The sequence below is a fragment of the Emys orbicularis genome, chromosome 2, assembly GCF_028017835.1.
Source record: "Emys orbicularis isolate rEmyOrb1 chromosome 2, rEmyOrb1.hap1, whole genome shotgun sequence".
NCBI classification, from domain to species: Eukaryota; Metazoa; Chordata; order Testudines; family Emydidae; genus Emys; species Emys orbicularis.
Genome location: NC_088684.1, coordinates 181,620,559 through 181,644,624, shown reverse-complemented (window position 1 = coordinate 181,644,624; position 24,066 = coordinate 181,620,559). Strand labels below are relative to the sequence as shown.

The window sequence follows — 24,066 nt, the reverse complement described above, 5'->3', positions numbered from 1 at the left end:
ATAAGAATAAATTAAAGTCAGTCCAACCTTCTTAATTTTTGCATCTCTTGCTTTCTTTTCTCTTTTGCTAGCAGTTCTGTATTTTTCATTGCTACTCTCTTTTATCTATTTTTTTTCATATTTTCCTTCTTTTAAATATCATTTGTTGTGTCTTCCCTTTTTTTCAAAACGATTGGCATAACGTGTTCCCCTCTGTCCCTTCAATATAGGATTGGATGCCACTACTCCAACCAGTTCCCATGAGCTTACTATTCCAAATGATGTAAGTGGACCAATAGTCAGTCTCTCTCTCTCTCTCTCTCTCACTTGTGCTACTGTAGGTGGAATATTTCATTTTGTGTCAATTCATCAATTTGTTACCAAAATAAATTTAAACTGTGTTATCAGAACTGTGTTACAGAGTATCAGAGTGCAGGGCAAAAGGGGGGGGGGAATTACGGTTTATGCTAGTGTCAGTACTCAAATGAGTTTTGGATACTTAAGGAATTAATACATCTAGGGAAAGTTAGTAGAATAGTGGTATAAAAAAAGAAGACAAAGTGAGACTGGATGGCTCTGTTGAATGACAAGGACTGAGATACAGAGCATTTCACCTGTGGTCACGTGGTCCAGTAAGGCCAGGTTGGTTGTTACTGAAAGTGTTATCAATAGGGCTGTCAAGCGATTAATCGTGATTAATCATGCGTTTTAAAAAAAAATCATGATTAATCGCACTGTTAAACAATAATTATTATATTAAATATAAATATTTTTGATGTTTTCCTCATTTTCAAATATATTGATTTCAATTACAACACCAAATACAAAGTTCACAGTGCTCACTTTATTTTTATTTTTATAATAAATATTTGCACTGTGAAAATAAATAGCATTTTTCAGTTCACTTATATACAAGTACTGTAGTGCAATCTCATTATCATGAAAGTTGAACTTACAAATGTATAATTAGGTACAAAAAATAACTGCATTCAAAAATAAACAATGCAAAACTTTAGAGCCTACAGGTCCACTCAGTCCTATTTCTTGTTCAGCCAATCGCTCAGACAAACAAGTTTGTTTACATTTGCAGGAGATAATGCTGCCCGCTTCTTGTTTACAATGTCACCTGAAAGTGAGAACAGGCATTTGTATGGCACTGTTGTAGCCGGCTGTGATGGGTTGGGTCACAGAAACCCCTTTGGGAACTGCCGCCTGATGTGCCTAGACTACCTCTGAGCCTGTTTTCCCTGCCAGCTTGGGACTTCAGTGCCTTGCCTTGTTTGAGCCAGACACATTTGCCTGCTGCAAACACAGATCCAAATCTGAACCATGTCCCCCGCAAGCTGCAGGCTTAACTGAAAACAGCTTAAGAAGTGCTCCTGTCTCCAGCACTCAGATACCCAACTCCCAATGGGGTCCAAATCCCAAATAAATCCATTTTACCCTGTATAAAGCTTATGCACAGCTGTTCCCCCCCTCCAGGTATTAATACTTACTCTGGGTTAATTAATAAGTAAAAAATGATTTTATTAAACACAAAAAGTAGGATTTAAGTGGTTCCAAGTAATAACAGACAGAACAAAGTAAATTACCAAACCAAATAAAACAGAAACATGCACGTCTAAGCCTAGTACAGTAGGAAACAATGCAGGTAAATCTCACCCTCAGAGATGTTCCAATAAGCTTATTCGACAGACTGGTCTCCTTCTAGTCTGGGCCCAATCCTTTCCCCTGGTACAGTCCTTGTTCCAGCTCAGGTGGTAACTAAGGGATTTCTCATGACTGCAATCCCTTTTGTTCTGTTCCACCCCCTTATATATCTTTTGCACAAGGCGGGAATCCTTTGTCCCTTTCTGGGTTCCCACCCCTCCTCCTAAATGGAAAAGCACCAGGTTAAAAATGGATTCCAGTTCAGGTGACATGATCACATGTCACTGTAAGACTTCATTACCCACTTGCCAGCACACAGGTATACAGGAAGACTTACAAGTAAACAGAGCCATTTACAACCAATTGTCCTGGTTAATGGGAGCCATCATTGCCCACCATTAATGGCCCACACTTTGCATAATTACAATAGGCCCTCAGTGTTATATTTCATATTTCTAGTTTCAGATACAAGAATGATACATTTATACAAATTGGGTGACCATATTCAGTAGATTATAAGCTTTGTAATGATACCTTACAAGAGACCTTTTGCATGAAGCATATTCCAGTTACATTATATTCACACTCATTAGCATATTTTAATAACATTATATGGAGTGCACCATCACACCGGCGTTGCAAGATATTTACGTGCCAGATGCGCTAAAGATTCATATGTCCCTTCATGCTTCAACTACCATTCCAGAGGACATGCGTCCAAGGTGATGACGGGTTCTGCTCGATAACAATCCAAAGCAGTGCAGACCAACACATGTTCATTTTCATCATCTGAGTCAATGCCACCAGCAGAAGGTTGATTTTCTTTTTTGGTGGTTTGGATTCTGTAGTTTCCGCATCAGAGTATTGCTCTTTTAAGACTTCTGAAAGCATGCTCCACATCCCGTCCCAATCAGATTTTGGAAGGCACTTCAGATTCTTAAATCTTGAGTGCTATAGCTATCTTTAGAAATCTCACATTGGTACCTTCTCTGTGTTTTGTTAAATCTGCACTGAAAGTGTTCTTAAAATGAACAACATGCTGGGTCATCACCCAAGACTGCTATAACATTAAATATATGGGAGACATACAATTCTCTCCCAAGGAGTTCAGTCACAAATTTAATTAACACATTTTTTTAATGAGCGTCATCAGCATGGAAGCATGTTCTCTGGAATGGTGGCCAAAGCATGAAGGGGCATACAAATGTTTAGCATATCAGGCACGTAAATACCTTGCAATGCCAGCTACAAAAGTGACATGCGAACAGCTGTTCTCACTTTCAGGCAGGGCCGGCGCAACCCATTAGCGCTAACATTTGGGGGGCGGTGACCGCGGCGGCCGGATCTTCGGGCGCCCTGGTCATCGGCAGTATTTTGGGGGCGGGACCTTCCGCCGCCTAGGGCAGCAAAAAAGCTGGCGGCGCTCCTGCTTTCAGGTGACGTAAATAAGAAGCAGGCAGCATTAGCTCTTGTTTCTCTTAGTGATTGGCTGGACAAGAAGTAGGACTGAGTGGACTTGTAGGCTTTAAAGTTTTACATTGTTTTGTTTTTGAGTGTAGTTATGTAACAAAAAAATGTACATTTGTAAGTTGCACTTTCAGGATAAAGAGATTGCACTGCAGTACTTGTATGAGGTGAATTGAAAAATACTATTTATTTTATCATTTTACAGTGCAAATATTTGTAATAAAAATTATATAAAGTGAGCACTGTACACTTTGTATTCTGTGTTGTAATTGAAATCAATATATTCGAAAATGTAGAAAAACATCCAAAATATTTAATACATTTCAATTGGTATTCTATTGTTTAACAGTGCGATTAATCACGATTAATTTTTAATTGTGATTAATCGAGAGCCCTAATTATCAATCACTGGATGGTTGGCGCCCTAAGTGGAGTTAGTAACTAAGGAATAGGTGTTTGCATCATAGGTGGCACCCTGATTAACAGTCCCAGTAAAAACACCAAGAACTGAATGGACTTGGAAAATGAACAACCTCCATATTCTATGGGGAAGTTCCTCCAGGTTAGGACTGAGAACACATAGGCCAGCTAGTTTGGGGAAACTGCACTGTAACTTGCTTGTGCCATATCGTTCTGGACTAGTCAGAGGACCTTTGTTTCCAAGGCTGTCAATTCAGTGTCTTTCATGAGCACAAAATGTACTTAAACTATATAAACGTGCAATGTAAACAACATTGCTTTTAAAAAGAGAGGTTAAAAACTGGAGCAACACTCTGGGAACTCCAAATGGGATATGATTGGGCTACCTAGCCCTCACCTGCAACAGTCCTCCCCCTACCCTACAAGGTGCTGGAACTTTAGACGTCCCCTTAACATTTCCAATTGATTCTTTGCCTGCCATAGAAAAAACCTTCAAATATTTGCCGTCAGCTCTAGGTCTTATCAACTTTCATTATAAATGAATGACACAGAAAATTGAAGATATCCCCTCCAGTAAAAGAAGCTTTCAAGCATGAATGGGATCACAAATAACAATTACATTACTTACCAGATACTTATAACATCACATAAACTCTCTTAATCTCAATGGCAGTGATTTATAGAAAGAAGAGGAGAAAGCAAATCAGAGTTAATAGGAAAAAGGCGTCTCCTTTCCCAAGTGCCTGAGATCTGGCAAGCTTTGCATATAGGAGGACACCCTGCTAATATGTTTTATCATCTAGTTTATTGTTTGTTCAGAATTTTATGAGAGCACCATATTTGTCCTTACAGTGCAGGTTTGGGGAAGCTCACTGCCAAATTCTACTCTTGCTCACAGCACTGTAAATCCAGAGTAACTCCATTTACTTCAGAGGAGTCTCTCTGGAGATCTGCTGAGGAAAGCGAGAGCAGACTTTGGCCCTGTGTCCCTTTTGCAACAGAGAGAATCTGTTCCTAGCCTCACAACTGTAAAACACACTGACTCAGCACTAACCTCTGACATGCAAATGTGCATCACTGCATTATTTGAAAAATCCTCCTGCAATAGCAGATTTTTCAAGATCTAGTAGAACAAGCCAGCATATGTCAGTTTAAAATCAAGCCCATTGTAAGTTAAATCAAGCCCAGTCTCACCGCCACCTTTTTAAAAGGGATCCCTGAGGACGAAATGGGTTTAGGCATAGAAATAGCCGGCAGGAATGCTACAGCTAAGAAAATGGAATAATATTTTGGGTTGGTTCCTAGCATTAAAGTCAACTGTATATTAATAGAAGTGCTAAATGGACTCGGTACGCTGCATATGTGCAGGTGTGTGTGTAGTGCAGCCAGCCCGAGAAGTGGTACAATTTTGGGGGGGATTCTCATGATAAAATACAGGCAGCTCAGGAATTTGGGCTATTTGTGTTTCTGGCAGCCAGAGCAGCTGACTGCAGTACAGAAGGGTGTATGTTCTCAGCGGGCAGAATCCTGGAGCAGGCACAACTGACCAGAGCAACCTAGGGCTGATGGAAAGGAGGGACAATTGTTCGGGCCCCCGCTGAGCTCGAGTTGGGAGGGGCCCCAGTGAACACGATATACCAGGGCCCCAAATTTTTCTCGATAGGCCTGGAGCTGTACCCATTCTGAGCTCACTAGCCAAAGCTTCATTCCCTCACCACCAAGCCCCGCCCCTGCAGGCTGGAGACAGGGAGGGGCTGTCTGAGCAGTTTATGGGAATGGGGGGCCTTCATGACCCTACTAAGGAGAAGCAGGGGAGCCTTTTTGAGTGGAGGGGGAAGGGAGGAGGCTGCAGGAGCCTGGTGGGGGTCAGTGAGCGAATGGGGAAGTTGGTGGGAGCCAGGGAGCTCTGGCCAATGGGGCATGGGAGTTGGGGAGCCCAGGCCCTGCATGTGGTTTGTGCACACTCTGTACATGGTTACGGTTCAGTTTTCAACCTGTTATTGTCTCACACACATTGTGGGTGAGCAGGGGGAGCTCACAAACCGGACAGACCAAAAACCTGAGTTAGGCTGGATTCTGACGCTTGGTTTGTCAACTGTTGGGGTTGGGTGATTTTTTTTTAATATGTAATAAATAGTCAAACAACCCTCTCTTGGAGAGGAACTTGCCAGAGGGCACTGAGAACCCGGTGAGACTCATCTCATGTTGATTTGAGGACTTCATCCTCTCTAGTGGCTGGGGAATTTACTTGGGGTGGGAAGGCAATAGAGTGGGGGGGAGGGGAGGATAACTCTCGACAGCAACATTTCCTGGGTAGATCCTAGGGCCTGGTCTACACCCTGTGTGAAGTAGTTAGGTCATCCTGACCCCCAGTGTAGATGCCTCTGAGTCAAAGGAAGAATTTTTCTGTCAACCTAGCTACCGCCTTTTGGAGAGGTGAACTATCTACATCAATGGAAGGATGCATCTACCCTACAGTGGCGTAGCTGCAACCCCTTAGCCATGCCGCTGTAGCACAGACCTACCCTAGGGTTGCATGCAATAATCCAGGAGGGAGTGAATGCTGCTTAAAACAGCCTTAAGTCCCACCAAGTCCTAGTTGTGTTTGCAGCTGAGCAGCCAGAGGGGGAGTCGCCCAATGGCAGCACAATTCCTGTAGGGGGAGGAGGGGAGGGGAGTGGCAGTGCATGGAGAGCAACTACTGCCCGTGTGCATCTGGAACATCCAGGGGATCTACCCGACCGAGAGGCTCCTCCCCTCCCCCACAATATTGCCCGCACAATCCCTCCCACTAAGAGGGATGATGAAAATTCTAAATGGCTCCAACCTTCTTGGCCCTGCCCCAACACCCCACTGTCCCCACGGAGGGACAACTATAGGGGCCCAAGGTGGGTTGATTCCTCACCCCCTTTCCTTGTGGCTAGAGGGAATTGCACCCACAGTAGGTCCCCTCAGTAGAAGTGATGATCTGGCCTTCAGTAATTAAAGTCTGTCTGCTTTTAGCTCATCCATCAAAATTGATTTTTGTTGGTATTGTCTAAATTACTCGCAAAAAGTCACTTATTCTGAGTTCATTATACATTTGGTGACCAGCATATCCCTCAAGAGGCTGCGCTAGTAACAGTAAGAAAAAAATAAAGTGTCAGCTTCAATACTTTCTGCTATTGCTGCTGCTTGGCAATACTGATTATTGCTCCAAACAGGAAATCAGGGTTGATATTTTTCATCTTGACAAGCAGCCAAGGAAATTAATTGATTTTTTTATAAGGTGTAAGAACCTACATACCCGCAGCATGGGTTGTTCTGAAACAGTTTCCTAAGCAATGCATCCAGTTGGCTTTCTGCTTCACTTTCAGTGTTGCACCTTTATCCTTCTCTGCCTTTATTTTGTCTAGTATTGCAAAATAGGTCTGTGTAAACTGTTAGCTCTTGGAAGGGCAGAGTGTACATCAGTGAGGGCAGCCTACTCTGGGCGTTATTCTCCCCTTGCACTGGTACAAACTAGGAATAATTATTTTTATGTTAATGGGCCTCTTTCTCTACTGCTTTGCACCTTGAGGAGTCATTGACCTCTTTGCAAAGTGGATGTAAGATACCAGTGGAAATGAGAAGAGAATCGAGACCACTGTACTTACACATGCTCTTGAATTACCAAAGACGAACAGTATATGATTTAAATAAAAATAAACCCAGAAGGGTAAGTCTGAGTTATTACTCAGTCCTTGATCAGACAGATTCCCACTGATTCAAACACAGTAGGAATTTGCCTAAGCCAACACCAAATACAAACTAAGTAAAGACCTTAGGGTTTGGCCCAAGGAAAGCATAAGTAAGGCTAAGATTTTGTCGGGATAGTTTTTAGTAAAAGTCATGGACAGGTTATGGGCAATAAAGCAAAATTCACGGAAGCTGGTGACCTGTCCGTGACTTTTACTAAAAATATTCCTGACAAAATGGGGAGCCCAGCTGCAGGGTCCCCCCACTGCCAGCAGAGGTTGGGAAGCTGCAGGGGCTGCTCCAAGCTCTGGGGGGCCCCCACCACCTGTGGGGGCTCGGAGCTCCAGAGTCCCCCAGCTGGGAGTTCCGGGGTACCCCCGCCAACCATGGTGGCCTAGAGCTTTGAAGGACTCCCAGTCACATGGCAACTCGGCACTCCTGGGTCCCCTGTCCCCCACGGCGGCCAGGAACTGTGGCCCCGCCGTCCATGGCAGCTCAGAGCTGCAGGGGAGTCCCCGCTGCCCGAGGCGGCCAGGAGCTGCAGCCTCGCCGCCTGCATCAGCCGGGAGCTGCAGAGGTGGGGCCCGCCGCCTGAGCGGGCAGCCCCCGCCACTCGCAGTAGCTGGGAGCTCCCAGGTCCCCTGCTCTCCACACGGCCGGGAGCTCTGGGGTCCCCACAACTCACGGCGGCTGGGAGCTGTGTCCCCGCCTCCCACAGCAGATTGGAGCTGCAGGGTGACCCCACTACCCGTGGCGGCTGGGAGCTCCGGGGCCCCCAGCACCCACAGCCATGTGGAGCTGCAGGGTCCCCCCGCCACCCACCCTGCAGCTTCCAGCCGACAGGGCTGAATTCACAGAGGTAGCTGGAAGTCACAGATTCCATGACGTCCGTGACCTCTGTGAAAAAATTGTAGGCTTAAGCATAAGTTAATACCTGTTTACAATTCATATTTGTTTGTGTCATAGTAAATCCTATTTATTCTTTCTTCAGTAATTGAGTTGAGGCAGTTATAAAATAATTTCTCTGTTATTAATGGTGACTATAGCTCAGACCTCACAGCTTTTTACATATCTCCAAATGATAATTAAAACTAATTAATAAAGTAAATGGCACCATGCCATAAAATCAAACTCCCTATCCAGACTGTGAATTTGGAAGTTCTATCCATCTAGATTTTTAGTAGGGGCCCACCATTGTAGTATCTGGGCATTTCTGAAACAAAACTAATAAAGTGGACTATATTTCTCCCATCTCCCTCGGAGGCCATTTAAATGTGTGTATGTGCGTGTCTCCTCTTCCCCATTTCAGGTAGTTACGCATTTCACTCTGAAGGTGGTGAGGTATCTGGTTATTCCCACCTTCTCCAGAAGGGAATTCAATCAGCCTGAATCAATTGTCAAGAAAACTGTGTCCTCTGCACTCACAAGTTGACCCTTGAGGTTGACAGCGTCATTGTCCATAAGGAAAGTTGTGATCCCTGCCCAAGAGGCACTTCTTTAGGTAACGTGGTGTACTCCTGTGGAGGGATTAAAGATGAGCACTGTTGTCTTAAAACTAACCAGTTCTTTTGCGTGGAGGCAGTGTGGGGAACAGATCTCCAGGTGATAGGTCTGTCAGCAGTCAGTGCTGCTCAGGAAGCAGGTTGATACATTTGAGATGATCTGGACCTATTCTAAGGTTGCTGCACTCATTCCCAAATATGGAGAGTTGCATTAATTCGACCTGGAAGTCACAAAGGCATGGAGCACTCTGACCATGTCATTGTCCAACAGTAGGGACCCAGCCTTCTTCCAGTCACAGATGAAAGAAAGCATGTTTTGGCAGTGATAGCTATTTTAGTGTCCAGAAATACCAAGGAGTCCAAAAGAACTCCTAGGCTACAGTGTGACTTGATTATCTCAGGGCAGATACCCCCAATAGCAGGAGATACTCTGATGATGGGTAATTCTTCAAAATATTTCCTTCATCCCACCTGTATTACCTCCATCTGGTTTGCATGTAGTTTCAGCCAGCCAGCTGTCTTCCATCCACTTGTGATGTACATCTTGGCATATAATGGTAGAGTGGTGATAGCTAGGTGGGGGGATGGAGAAGGTGGTGGAAGTGGGGTACAATGGAGCTGGCACACATGGATCACAGTCTTAAAACACCTGACACTGCAAAAAAAACATTGGTCAGCGAGATAAAAATCACCTTCCCCCCTTTAAAAAAAAAAAAAGAGAGAACAATGAACAGAAAGCAAACCCCCCCAAAACAGCAGAATGCTTTGAAAATAAAATGCCGCAAATCTGATAAATGCTCTCTATAAATATAAATAGGCCTGTAAATCCAGCTGAATTGGAAATGACAACTTGATGGGCCAGCCTTCTGTATTCTAGAGGAATAATGACTCCTTCCTTTCAAATAACTAATTGGGAAGCTCATCACATAAGCACCATAAGGGTGTCTTACAATAAAATTCAACACCATCTCCATAAAAGCCACTGGGAAGTTTTTATTTCCCTGTGGATAATCAATGGGACCACTTGTGAAGCAAGTAACTATACAGTATGAGAAAAGATATGAAAATGTGCCCCAGAGTAAGATGCTAATCTCAAAGTTAGTAAGAGGGTGGGACAGAACTGGGCCCTCTATAAAGCTATGTACTTTCAATTAAGCTGGTGCACATTATATTTTTCATTGGTAGTTTAGATCTGCACAGAAATGACAATAACAGTGGTGTTGTCTCAGAATTTGGCCTACCAATTTTCTTTATGTCTGTTTCTGTAGTCTGTGAAATCACTATGAGCCAGATTGTGCATTACCCTTGGGAGGGGAGAGGAGAGATGTTAAATATTACTGCTGCTTTTTAACAGGCACAGAGTAGTCAAGCATCGTGTCCAAGGTCCTACAATAAGTCTGTGAGAGAGCTGTGATCAGATATCAGGAGATCGTGACTTCCACTAGACTACACTGTCCCTCATGCAGCCCCTTTTCTAAATAAAAATGCATAAATAAATCCCACTGTGGCAGCCCTTCTGAGGCATATAACAAGGTACTTATGCAATAGTGAAAGAAGAAGAAAAAATAAAAGAGATTGAAAATAATGAGAAGGAAATAAACTAAATATTTCTGAAAAACAATTAGAGAGTCTCCTTTGAAGAGAACATCATAGACCAAGTTCTACGCTCAGTTATACCTGGATTTACATCAGGGTAACATGTTAAGCCACAGCTACCTGTGATATCCTGGGAATGTCAGACACATCCAATATAACATGTAACAGAAACAATTCCATGGATACACAATAAATCAATTCTTACATGGACTGAAACTTCCTTTAAATGTAAAGGAAGGGAATAAGTGGCTCAGTGTATTGGTAATGGGAGATGTCTTTTCACCTTTGGTCAGTGGTTCAGACTGGTATTGGATGACAGTTGTTCCCATCTGACAGTTGTTCAGTGGTCATTATTAAATGAGTCTCAGTCTTGGGTCCAGCCTTGTTGGCAGTCCCAGGAGAGAGGCCAAGGATTCAATGGGCTGAGCCCACACTCCTCTTTCACCCTTGAAGCTACTCCCACCAGGCCAGTGGAGGTAAACTGATGAGGCAGCATTGGGAAGCTTGAGTTGGCAGTACCTGTACTGGGGATAAGCAGAAAACTTCAGTGTCAGATGCTGCCTACTCAGTACCTTTAGCTAGCACTATTATAAATGGAATCCAGTTTTATCTAGAAGTGAAATATTCAAACAACCCGCAAGCCACGCACCACCATGATGAGCCAACGCTTTACAGTAGGGGCCTTGTAATAAACTACAGACTAAACATCTGGCTATTCCCAGTGCCATAGAGAGAGAATGCAGCAGTGAGGGACATAAAGAGCCAAACAGGCAGAAAACTCACACTAGAAGGCCATAGTTTAAAGTCTAACTGGCATACTCTCTCTTTCTCTGTGATAGATTGTCTTTGTTATTAAGCACTGCCTGTGTGCTCAGCACTATACAAACACGAAGAAAGCCACAGGGCTGAATCTGAACTCACATGGTGTAAATCAGGAGTAATTCCACTTGTCATCAATAGAGTTAAACTGATGTGAGCTAAAAATCAGTCCTCATGGTCCCATCCGCTAGAATTTTATGGTCCTGGCTTGATTCCGCTCCCATTGATGTCATAGGAATTTTGCCATGGACTTGGACAGACAATTAAGAACGAGTGGGTGCATGACTCTCCTCTGATTTACACCAGTATAACTACATGGGTTTTGGTGGAGTCACACCTGCGTTACACTATTGTAAATCAGAGGAGAATCAGGCCCATGATACATTGGAAGACCTCATGAACGTCAGTGTCAAAACAGTTCCAATGGTCCTGCTAAAGAAAAATGTTAGACTCCTGTACTGCTCATCCTCTAATTGTATTGGCCGAGAGTTTTCAGAAGCTGTAACTGTAGAACATACAACACTTCATACAGTGCTGTCACTTTCAGTGTTTAATGGACCCACCTCTGTCACAAGGGACCCAATAGGATCTGCCAAATCCTGCTGTGCAACAATCTACAAAACGAGAGATGGCTTCTCCTGAGTGGGCCAGTCAGTAGTATTAGAAAGATTTGTCTTGAAAAAAGAGCATCGGTTTGGATATAATTTCATACGACTCCTTCTCAGAGTGAGCAGGGTGACCAGACAGCAAGTGTGAAAAATTGGGATGGGGGTGGGGGGTAATAGGAGCCTATATAAGAAAAAGACCCAAAAAGAAGGACTGTCCCTATAAAATCGGGACATCTGGTCACTCTAAGAGTGAGGCAGCCAAAATGCAAAGGGCCTGGCTCACCATTGCGTCATGCTGGTTTTACACCAGTATTACACCATCAAAATGACTTGAGGAGGAGAGGCAGTCTCTCAGATCACCTGATCCCAAACCATTTAAAGTGCATAGATTAAAACCAACCCCTAAAATTCCCGGTAGTGTATTGGCAGTCCATGCAGATCATACATTCCAATGCTATGGTAATGCGCACCATATAAATACCTAAGCTAGATTAATCCCATAGCCCCATCATAATGTGCTTCCAGGGGACAGCCATATTCTGAACTAGCTTCAGTGTTTGATTTGTCTCGTGGCTCCATGCAGAGTGTATTACAGCAAGGCAGGGTTAAGGTGACAAAGGATAAGTATGGAAAGCTCCACACAGGAATTGAAAGGTGACCCTCTCCGTGCCAAGCACAAATTAAAAAGTGTTCTTGGCCCCCACCACTTCTTGGGCATCCAGGAGCAGCCCAGGTCTAGCAATGCTCTTAAGTTGTTCATCTGGGTCACAGATGGTGGTCACAATTTCTCAGTCATGGTCTTGATTAAAGTGCCACCAGCGCTTCTGGATGCTTCCACCAACATTATCTCCAATTTATCTGGATTGAGTCACAATCATTCAAGCCCCAAACTCATTTAGGTATTAGGCTATTGGTTCCACTCTACCAGCTGAGTCAGGCATGATAACAGCATATAGTTGGGTGTCTTTGGTGTCCCCTTCCAAGTGGCCTCATGAACACATTGAATAAGAGAGGTGATCAAATAAACCTCATGGTACCATGCATGAACCCCCTCAGGGCAGCTACCATCTGAGAACACTCCAGAACAACTCCACTGCTTTGACAGGGCACAGACACTTTAACAAACCCTGCTGACTAGAGCTGGTTGCATTTTTTTAAAATGTTAACAGAAATCAGAGTTTTTACACATATTTGTATTGTGTTTTGACTACTCTACCGCTAACAGATTTAAAAATCTTTTTATCTTTGTGGCTAGGACACGATCAGCTGTAGCAGCCAGTACCATGCTCAGGCCTACAACTTGGTTAACCAGGGTTAAGGAAATCTGAGGACTCAAGGGTCAGCCAAAGTTGCCTCACCACAACTTTCTCACTGATCCTTCCTTAGAAAAGGAAAAATTCCTAAAATTAACACACAAAGTGGAAACAGACCCTCAGACTATGGAACGGGAAATCTCCTACATTTATTTGCCTCATCCTCCCACTCCTCCCAACCCTATTTATCTGTTTTGTCCTTCTATTGTGGCCTAACTGGCCATCTAGCCTGTGAACTCTCTGGGGCAGGGACTGTATTCTTTGTGATTTATCTGGTCAATGCCTAGCACTATGGGGCCCTAACCCTGGATTGGGGTTCCTAGACACTGCCATAATATAAATAAATAATACTAGTATTAATATTTGTAGCTCACCAAGAACTTTCAAGCAGTCTTTAAAACAATATGCAATGTATTTTGCCAGTTGACTTTAAGGCTAAGAAGGGACCATTGTGAGCATTTAGTATGACCTCCTGCACGTTGAAGGCCACAGACCCTCACCTGCCCACTCCTGTAATAGACCCAGTACAATTTTACTGAAGGATAAAATGGGGCATAGGAACACATGCAGAATCCTGACTTACATTTTGCAAATAAAATCAAGGATCAATTTGTGACGAAAGTGTCATCTCACCTTAGGCCCAGTTCTGCATTCAGCTACATGGTTATATGTCCCATTGTCTTTAATGGAAAGAAACCGCTGTAAAGGAGGGCAGAATTTGGTCAATAAAGTTTAGGACTGTCAAGCAAGCTAGAAAGACCTAGTGAGTGAGGATCTGTTGGTGAATGAGACAAGCTTTCGAACTACACAGAGCTCTTCTTCAGACTGAGGCACAGACACAATAATAGAGCTTTCAGTCTGTCTGATTTGTCAGTTATGTTGCATCTCTTGATATTTTCACTGGAAATTCAAACTGGGCTCTACTTTGTATTCTGTAGCACTACAATATGCCAGTATTCTCTGACGTATTGGATGGTTAAATTGCCTGTGATACTGAGTTAATACATAACCACCTACAAAATGACAATGCTTTAACTATAGGAGCTTGACCATTAAGCCCATAGACGCTGCTAGCTATTCATTCCAAACAGCACAGCAAAAATCTTTTGTTTTGATATCGAGAGACCTTAGTAACCACATTTCGATCAATACGACAAGTTGCAGTTAAATGGTTTTTGCTTGTGTCTGTGGCACTAATTTCAGTCTTTGTCCCACTCCAGTTAATAGGCTGCATTATTGGCAGACAAGGCAGTAAGATAAATGAAATCAGGCAGATGTCAGGAGCGCAGATCAAGATTGCTAATGCCACAGAAGGCTCTGCAGAACGACAAGTTACAATCACAGGCTCCCCGGCAAACATCAGCTTAGCACAGTACCTCATTAATGCAAGGTAAGTTAGCTTTGTAAGTGATATGCTTCTGCAAGATTGCTCTGTCTGTTTTCCAACAAATGTCTGCCTAGGATAAAGCCAGAAAGTTGCTGTGCAGTGTCCATTTTGCATAGTCTTATTTTATTCCTACTTATTTGTAAATCCTGTACTGTTAGAGCCTGTGTTTATTGGTGGTTTATATGGAAAGCGGCTTAATCTGCTGCAATTTCAGTTACACTGAAGCATAAGAGCTCAAAATCTGAACATTCACATTTGTAGCCATCTAGCCTCTGAGCTGGATACAGAAGATGATACTGTCATAAATTCGTTGGAAGATAAAACTTTTCATAGGACAAACTGATAGCGATGCAGACCCATTCTGCTGTCTTAAATGGCAACTATAGTGAAACAGATTGCAAAACAGATTTAATTTGCTAGCTGGAAATTGCTTCTCAGGGTTATTAATGGGATATTAAACAGACATTTGGTTGCTAAAGAGACCTGGAATTTATTTTTTTCATAGATAGCCCCACACATTTGTAAAAAGCCCACCCTCATCAGACAGGGTGAGAATCTCCTTTTCACCACTTTTCAACTCCAGAGTTAATGAAAACACTGGTTGTTTAGTTAGCCCTTTGAGACTGCTTATGCCTCTCACTATTTGGATTTGATTATTTAGGAAAAGATTAAAGTTGATATGCAAGTAGCACTCTTAGCCCTTTGAGAAAGTGCAATGAATGTAACGCTCTGTCATAAATCTACTTGAATGTGCTGTACCAAGGCACTAGAGAGGAAGATTAGTATCTATACATTACACCATTTTTAAAAAACACTGTGCCATCTCGCAAATGAAGCTACTTTCTTAAAGATACTTTTAAAGTAATATAAAGTGTGTAAAATAGTATAAGCTTGTGTATGTTGTGGATTGCAGTCCTAGCAAATCTAACCAGCCAAATCACCTCTCCACCAATATAATTTGACCAACACTAGAAAAGCATGTAGATTCCATGAATGAAGGGAAAGGAGATTTGCCTTCCATTATGGCAAACAAAATATTACCTTTGCATTACTTGAAACTAGCTTGCCAAGGATAAATGTACTGTTCTGTGGCACCACAAAGCTTCAACACTAGCCATTCCAAGGATCCAAAGACAACATACAGCTCGTGTGCTTTACATTCTTTATAGCAAATATAAGTCACTTCCTTAAGCCCTGTAATCAAGTAAAAATGTGTTCCCTCCTTTAACCCTTAAGGATATGTTCTTCTCTTGGTGTTCAGGGATTCCCCACACATCGAGACGAGAATAGACCCCTTCACTTTTAGTTGCACAAACGCCATATGGCATGCACCTGGATTGCAGAAGATAACAATTTAAGATCTTCAAGACAGCTAAAGCATGCAAATAAAATAATGCAAGTTATTAATGGAGTTGCAGTGAGCTGCTCACCAGAGACAGAAACTCTAGTGAACAAACCTCTCTTTGACTCAGTTATAAAAGCCTGTGAACTCTCACAGCTCTGTTTATTGCTGTCTAATGGTTCTTTTCATGGAATGGGACATTTAAGAGGTCTTTTAACACACTTTTGCAATGAAGAAAACTGCTGAGCAATCATATTCCATGGATACTATATACCCTGTGAAACTAGAAACAAAGTAGTACTTTCTTCCTGTTGAATTTCTAGTTAGAAAGCATTTGTTACCATCAGATACAATAAACCATTATATATTATGTACTATATGTTGAAAATGTATTTAGGTAAAATGACTTCATTTGTGAATGAAGAGTCTTAAAACAATGTATAATAAATTAAGCTCTCAAGTATCATAGGTAATTAAGGTGGCCTTTTTATTTTAAAAAGCTATGCTATATGACTAATTTTTTGCTAAAAGATATAATGAGGAGAGAGGAATTCTGTTAACTTAGGTGCCAACACAGCAGCAGAACTAGTTGGCAGTCAAGGATTGAATGGGCCATGGAAATTGAATAACTTCAGTCCAGCAAGCGGCGTCCCCAACCTGTGGCTTACGCAGCTTGCAAGGCCATGGGAGGGAAATATAGAGTGCCACAGCCCGTGCGGGACCTATTCTGTGGGTAAATGGAGCCAGCTTCAAGGGTTGTAAATCCAAAACTTTATATGAGTCCTACGTGCTCTTTCTTTTTTTTAATTTTTTTTATTTATTTATAATATTTTTATTAAATATAAAAAGCAGATGTGAAATAAATTGTTACCAGAGAGAGTTGAGTACAATATCAAAGTACTAAACTCACCATGATACCCACTGGTATGCAAAAATAGTCAATGTACACCGAGGCCAGGGGGCACCAAGTTTTCCCATCATTCCTGGATCTACCTTTTCTTTCTGTTCAGGGCGTTACTTCTGATACTGACATCACCCTGCAGACCAATCAGCTCTGACTAGTGCTGTAATGTCATTCCCATTGGTTTGGTTTCCAGGGGCATTACTTCTAGGAATTACAATACATAATTCAAGGTTTGACAGTAGCCTGAGTTTTAAAAGAATACCAGTTCTTTGAAGTACCTGAACTATTTCTAGCCAGTTTTGTCTTCTTTAAAATCATTTATCAGACAATTTTAAATAAAGATTATTTTGTTGCAGTATCTTGTTGAATATGTGCATGAGAATATATAAACTAGGTTAGATTTACGGGCAGCATGGTCTGTAGAGACAGAGATTTAACCTTATTTTTGTTTCTGTATGGATATAGCCAACTGTTGATATTTGTACCCCTGAAATATGCCCCATCTTAGTTATGTGCGTTAGGAATGCTTTATTTCCTGTATATCTCTTGTCTCTTAATTGGTCTTCAGCCTGAACCATGTAACCACAGGACTTGGGAAATAAGGTTCCACTGTAATAATTGGATCCTTGTTATCAAATTATTATCTTAAAATTCTTACTAAAAATGAAGTGAACCACAATTTAAGTTTAAACTGTATGATATATGACTTCTTCTTTGGGTTATAAATGAATTTTAGCCAACGGAGCTTTCTTATTCTTGTTGAAGAGTAGCTTTTTGAAGATATTTTTACTTCCATTTTGATAACCATTTGATTAGTTCAAGGATAATTAATAAGGGCCCACCCCTATATTCCTTACCTACTCAAGAAATCCACTGATTGCACGGAACACAGGATGTGGCCTTCAATGTATTTATTCATAAAATGAAGCTCTTTTCTGAAAAGTGACTCTGTAAAACTAGCATCATGGAGTTCCAGGTGTGTCACACATCATTGGCTTCCAAATTAAATTTGGTCTGTTTACATGTAAACAGTTGATTTTGGTAACCGCAAACTCAACAAGGCCTCTGAAAGCCAAGTTGGATTCCTTCTATTTTATGCATCATCATCATCACCACCACTAGAAATAAAGATCTGGTAAAGGCAGGCCAAATTATACCCTTAGTTATGCCTGTGCAGCTCAGTACATCATTTGGAGACAATGAGGTTACACAGATGTAACTGAGGCCATGATTTTGGCCTGCAGAATATTTGCCACCTGTGATGATACATGAGAAGGTATTTTCAGCTCTCCACCCCCACCCCGGCTGAACTTTCAGCATTAGCAGCTAGAAAAATCCCATCTCGTTACTTGCCAACTGAGCCAGTTTGATGTGGAGTCACTGTGCGATAATACACAATGAATCCCCACAATGTCATTTTTACAGACCCCTCTCAGTAAAGCTGAGCTGTAAATATAAAATCCAATTATATACAGATAATTTTACAAAACATGCTGCTCCTGCTCACCAACCTGAGAAGGCGTCCTGTAGTTGGCTCCAAATTTCAGGGTCAGGTAACAGGCATTTTTAATGTAAATTATATAGTTTAATATTTCAGATGGCATTGTTTGCGGTATAAAGACACTATTATTGTCTTTCTACAAAGACTAGTTTTGACACCAGGTTAGAGAAAGCAGTGTTGTTCAGTGGGAATGGGTAAGACTTGTGGAGGCAGAGGTTAAGAAAACCAAAGTTTTCTGTTTCATGCACTCCAAACCTTTACAAATGTAGCTGAGACGGCTTCTGGCTCCCTGATAAAAGTATTGGGGTTAAGATCCAAAGAGCCCACTTCCTTGTGAGGGGAAGTGAAGAACCTGATATCTTCCCACCATACAGCCAAACAAGCCCCAAGCTCCCTCACACATACCTTTAGCAGCCGTTCTGGGGAGTACCATCCTCAAACACCATCACCTCTGTCATCTTCAAGGGATGGTTTCATCTGCTGTCCGGGGGCAGCACGTAGACCAAAGGGAGGGGCTTCTGGTGGTTGCCCATCTCCATTCAACAACAGTGAGCAGGAGCCATTCCTGCAAGTCACTTGAAGCTGCATGGAGCCCTGGGCTCAGGGAATACCCTACTTGCATTCTTGTTAAGCTGGCCAAGAGGTGAAGTTCCCCCTCCTCTTGACTGAGGCCTGGATATGATTTGTCCTTAATTCTATGCAATGTGGATGTCTCTGTCCTTTAGTGCTTAAATGAACAGGGCAGCAGAGCTAGAAGTGTTCCCCAGTCTGCTGCTGGCTGATGATAGATGGGCCTCTGCCACAGGCCCTTCTCCCTGCTTTGTGGATTGAGGGTCATTGGGGGTCTCTGCCATTCCTGCTCCCACTCCCAAATAGAATATGTGGGAGAGGGAAAGTGCTGCTCCCAGAAGTGGCCATAGGGAGGAAGCCGTGGAGGGTTGGCCAATGGATCGGCCCAGAAGAATAGGGTGGTGCCAGCCACTATGAGGAGAAAGCTTTATAGGGAAAGGGAGCAGGGAAATCTTCCTCTGGAGTCACAGAGGAAGGCGGCTGGAGGAATTCCTCTCCCCCGCTCTCTACCCATGGCCAAAGAAGCATTGGGCAGGAAAGTGGTTCTTCCCCTCCACAGGTGAACCAGGAGGGCTGGGGGACAATCTACTTTTATTCACAAACTAAGAGAGACATAGGAAAGACCATACTGACTCCATCTCTCTGGTTTAGAGCCCACCTTCAGAAAATGTGTAATACAGCACAGCAGTCTGTTACATAAATAACCTGCTGAAATATGTACTTGCCTGGATTTAATAATACATTTGTAAATAGAGCCAGAATAGTGGGGTTTTCGGCTCCTTATCTATATTTACATGACAGACTGTATTCATTGCCCAGTCAGTTGTGTTTCAAAGCTAGCAGTGTGTACTGAAATACATGTTTACCCAGTTGATGGTCTACCCAGTCAATAATACACAGGTAATAGCAAACACATATCAAAATATAGATTTAACCAGGTAAATACCTTCATTTGAAAAAGCAGCTAATACATATTTACCTGCTAAAACAAAATTTATTTGGAGCTATCATTCATAGCCTATTGTGTAAGTAAGTACTTAAAGGCCTAAATATATAGGCCAAATTCATCCTTAGTGTTGATCCACCGAGGTCAATATTGGCTCAGTATTTATATCCTCTGAAGAGCCCTTCTCTTCTTGGGACCAGCAGTTCGGGTTTCAACCTTTGTTCTGAAATTCCTTGTGTTTTGTTAGTCTCTGTGATAATGTTCATGTTGTATCAATGTAGTTTCTTGTCTGTCAGTTGATGAATTCTTAAATGTTAACTGTAATAACTGATACAAGTTCAGAAACAATACCATTGTCATGGAAGAGCAGTGTATGTCAGTCTTCCATTATTACAATTTCCGTACAATTAGATGGCTTAGTTTAAATTTACTCTTTTTGTAGTTAAAAGAAAACAAAGTCTGGTAAAGTACAAAGCTAAGTGAACACTCTGGCTAATCAGATTGGTTTTATATGAAAAATGCACGTTTGCCTCTAGCAGTGAATATAACAGACGTTGAAAATTGTAGCTTTGGGTGTAAACCAAGAACCAGTTTATGCCTTAGATTAGAACAACAAAACATTGCTCAATGTCCCCTCATTCTAGCAATCATGAAGGATACTCTTTGTGTCATGGAATTGAGCAAGTGCAAAATTGACCCAAACCTCCCGCACCCTCCCCTCCCACAAAATACCCTAGATTTTGAAAAGCAAAATCCACCATATCAGTGCTGGGGAGTAAACTTCATAATTATTTTAAGTTTTGCTTTAAGTTTTGCTTTTCCATCTTTTTGCCATTATCTGCATTTATTTTTCATTGATGTAAAAAGCCATTTATTTAAAAAACAAACGTTTCGAGTCTCAGTGATGTTTTCACCATCGAATCATGAAATACCCTTTTGTTATTTCTCTTCTTTAACACATAACATGTTCCTCCTTTGACCCTCATTTTTCCCTTTTTTTCTCTCTCTCTCCCCCCTCCTCTTACTTGTCTGTTCCTTTTGTCAACCAATCTAACCCTGCCCTTTTGTGTTTGCTCTCCCCCTCCTTCCTTTCTGCCCCATTGACCCTTGCTTGACCCTCCCAACCTGTTTGTTCCTGTTCCTCTCTTCGTTTGCAGCTTAGAGATGGCTAAAGTCAGCACCCAGACTGCTTCCGTCACGACCCCTGTTGACCTCAACATGAACCTCTCTCAGTCTGCCACCCCTACCTCCACCCCCACCTCTATGGCTGTGTTGGCGGCAGCAGCAGCTGCCTCCGCGGTTAACGTCAGTACCCCTCCCCCTTTACCAACTTTACCAACCACCCACTATGCCGTTCCTGTCTCCAGTCTGCTTGGCATGAAAACTGTCCCACTCCTGGCACTAAATGCCGCGGCCGCTGCGGGGGCCACGGGGAGTTTGTCCGCTTACACTGCCAAAATTCCATCGACGAGTGGGGTTAAGAAATCTGACCGCCAGAAGTTTGCTCCATATTGAAGGGATGAGAAACAAATGCAAGGTTTTTCGAGCTCTACCAAGATTCTGTGGTAGATAATAGCTATCAAGGAAACAATATGGCATATTTTTATTTTCTGTTAAATTGCTAGTGTTAACTGTTGCCACCTCAAATTGTCTTCCACTTTCCATAACTATTAACACGTGTGCATGCACACACCCACCCAAAAAATAGCAACTAGTTCCAACAGCCTCCCTGATTCTTTTAAACTCTAGTTGGTAACCATACTTAGCTAAAGTTTGTCATGTAACGGGTGTGGTTCCCACATAATCTAGAATGTTTAGCCTAACACAGTTATTAATAAAGGGTCCAACACTAGGCTTAGAGTGGAGACAGATTTTCATTCTGAGGCGTCACTGCTCTGACAACAATAATAGAGAGCTGTAGGCTTAAGTGTTGACACTAATAAATGCTGCCCAGTCTAGCCAGCGTATAGGAAAAGACTCCTTCCCAGGGCTACGTTCTGTCCTCATTTACGCTTGATGCATTTCAGTAGGGTTGCATGGGTGTCAGCAAGGACAGAATTGGGGCCTTCAAAAAGGGGGGGGGGAAACGAGACCAAAGACTAAAGCTTGTTCGACAAACGTCTTTGGCATTAGAAATAGTTATTAATTACTGCCTAGCACGTCAGTATTTATATCCGTTTGAAGGGATCCCTTCAACTGTGAGACTACTTCTCAGTTGATGTATCCTTCAAATTTGACATTTGTCTTCATGAACCTTTTGATAGGCCCACAGCTAGAAAGCACCATGCGTCTCTGAAAGGAAATGCCCTTGCATGCCTGACCTCCAGCGGTCATTCTGCTAAACTTCACAAAGCATTGAGACTTGTATTAATCTGCTTAGCACTTACATCTTACTAGATAATGAAGCTAAAAAGAATACCAAATATTCTTCTAATACATACATGCATATAGTCATGGATCACCCTTGTGTATGAATCTTGCTGCACTGAGAAACTCGTAACAGAATGGAAAGATAGAGAAAAAACATTAAAGGAAGAAAAATATTAAGTGGTAACATGAGGTAATTTTAACAAGCTTTTAAATCTTCTATGTGCCATCCTTATAGCCATACTAATGTATCAGCCAAGCCTCAGTACTCACCTAACCGATCTGTTTCTATAGGATATTTACAGGGCACAATGGTTCATCTTAATTTAGGATACTAGTGAAGGATAACGTACTTTAAGGAGGACATTTTCAGGAGGGCAGGCTCCCTTTTGTATGCACAATTTGCCCCCATATATTTTGCTCCTGCTTATGACCTGGAGGTGCAACTCCAAATACATGCACCTCTAAGTATCTAATTATGGGTACAAATCAGAGGGCCAAGTACTCAGATTTGTGCCCACAGTTTGTTTTGCAGGCCCAAAGATACACTCCCACAGCCAGGCATCAGCCTGGCTGAAAATATACCCCATGTAATTTAGGGCCCAGATCATCCTCCCGCTGAAGTCAATAATAAAACACCCATTGACTTTTTCATGGGAGCAGGGTCATATGGCCTTCTTGGCCAGCATCCATTGGCTAAGGTTTACTAAGGTTACTGTACAAATCCTAAATACATTCCAGTTTAAAAGCTTGGCAACTCATTTCACAGTGTAAGTTATGGTTAGAAAACAGGCATTTAAATATTAACTACACGTACAAGCTATTTCATATCAAATGTTATTTGAAGGTTGTCACGTTGATTGGATGCCAGCCAGCAAACATAATTACACACAAGTTTACTATGAAAGGAAAAATAATTGCAAGCAAACTGAAAGTAGCTGGGAGATGTATTAGCTGGTTGCTAGCTGTTGGAACTAGTTTTTAATTGCATTTTCTGTTTGTCCATTCACCTTATTTTTAATTTACGTTGCATAGCACTGGCTCAGTAATGCAATATTGTTTTCCTCACAACTTCAAAATTCAGAATCCCATTAGCCTGCCATGTTCATCCACTTTGCACTCCTTGGACACAAAGCTTTAACGAATTGAACTGTATTCAGTGCATTTTAATATAAACTAAAAACACAGAATGCAAATGCAATACTTTTTAAACCATGGTATTTAAAAGTGTGTTGTTATTGTATAGGGCTAAGTACTATTTCAGTATTCTTTGTCATTTCTGTATTTTATAGGCTTTTCTCCACCTTCGTACCTTTGCGCTAAGTTTTGTCACTGTAACCATTTGTAGAACTGTCGTTGTTACAGTTTTCACTTATCAAAATGGGGAGGCGGGGCTGTTTGTATATAATGAAGGAAAAACTGGAACAAATGTCATGGTACCTCAGATATTTAACAGCTCTAGAAAACTGCTGTAAAATTGTTCTGGACTATTGTAACTGTTTTAATAACTGAAGTAAAAAAATGTGAGAAAACTTGCCTGCATTGAAATGCTGTTCTATGCTGGTTGTACTCAAGTGTAATTTTTTTAATGGTGAGAAGATTTTTTTTTCTTTTTTTTTTTTTCTCCTCATTTTTGTTCCTACATTTTAGGCTGTCTTCAGAAGTTACTGGCCTGGGGGCTCTGTAATGTATCTCATCATGCCCTAGTACATTAGCCACCAGACAGGACTTTTCCAAAGCCCCATGAGACAATGATTTCTATGGACTAATCTACAGAGGAATTTCTGCCATTTCTAACTTTCTTATTATTCTGAGACATCAAAATAAATACTTCTTTTACTCTTTAAGCAACTGTGCTTCCTAACTCTTGTGTTGCTTTCATTACTGTTCCACTTTAACACTGTTGTGGCTCATACCATAGAGCAAATTTTGGGAGAGTTAATTTTTGTTGATGTTCATGCTTTGCCTAGTCTGTATA

General features: G+C 42.0%; 1 protein-coding gene across 2 annotated transcripts in view; it reads left to right on the top strand.

Annotated features, from left to right (window-relative positions):
• The window catches only part of LOC135873627 (poly(rC)-binding protein 3-like), a 72,926-nt gene extending 49,151 nt beyond the window's left edge, over positions 1–23,775 (top strand). For both annotated transcript variants that reach the window (XM_065398266.1, XM_065398265.1), the window contains exons 10-12: positions 210–262; positions 14,292–14,461; positions 23,739–23,775. In XM_065398266.1, the coding sequence (XP_065254338.1) occupies positions 210–262; positions 14,292–14,461; positions 23,739–23,775 (260 nt within the window). The remainder of the gene's footprint in view (positions 1–209; positions 263–14,291; positions 14,462–23,738) is intronic.
• Positions 23,776–24,066: the final 291 nt, after the last annotated feature.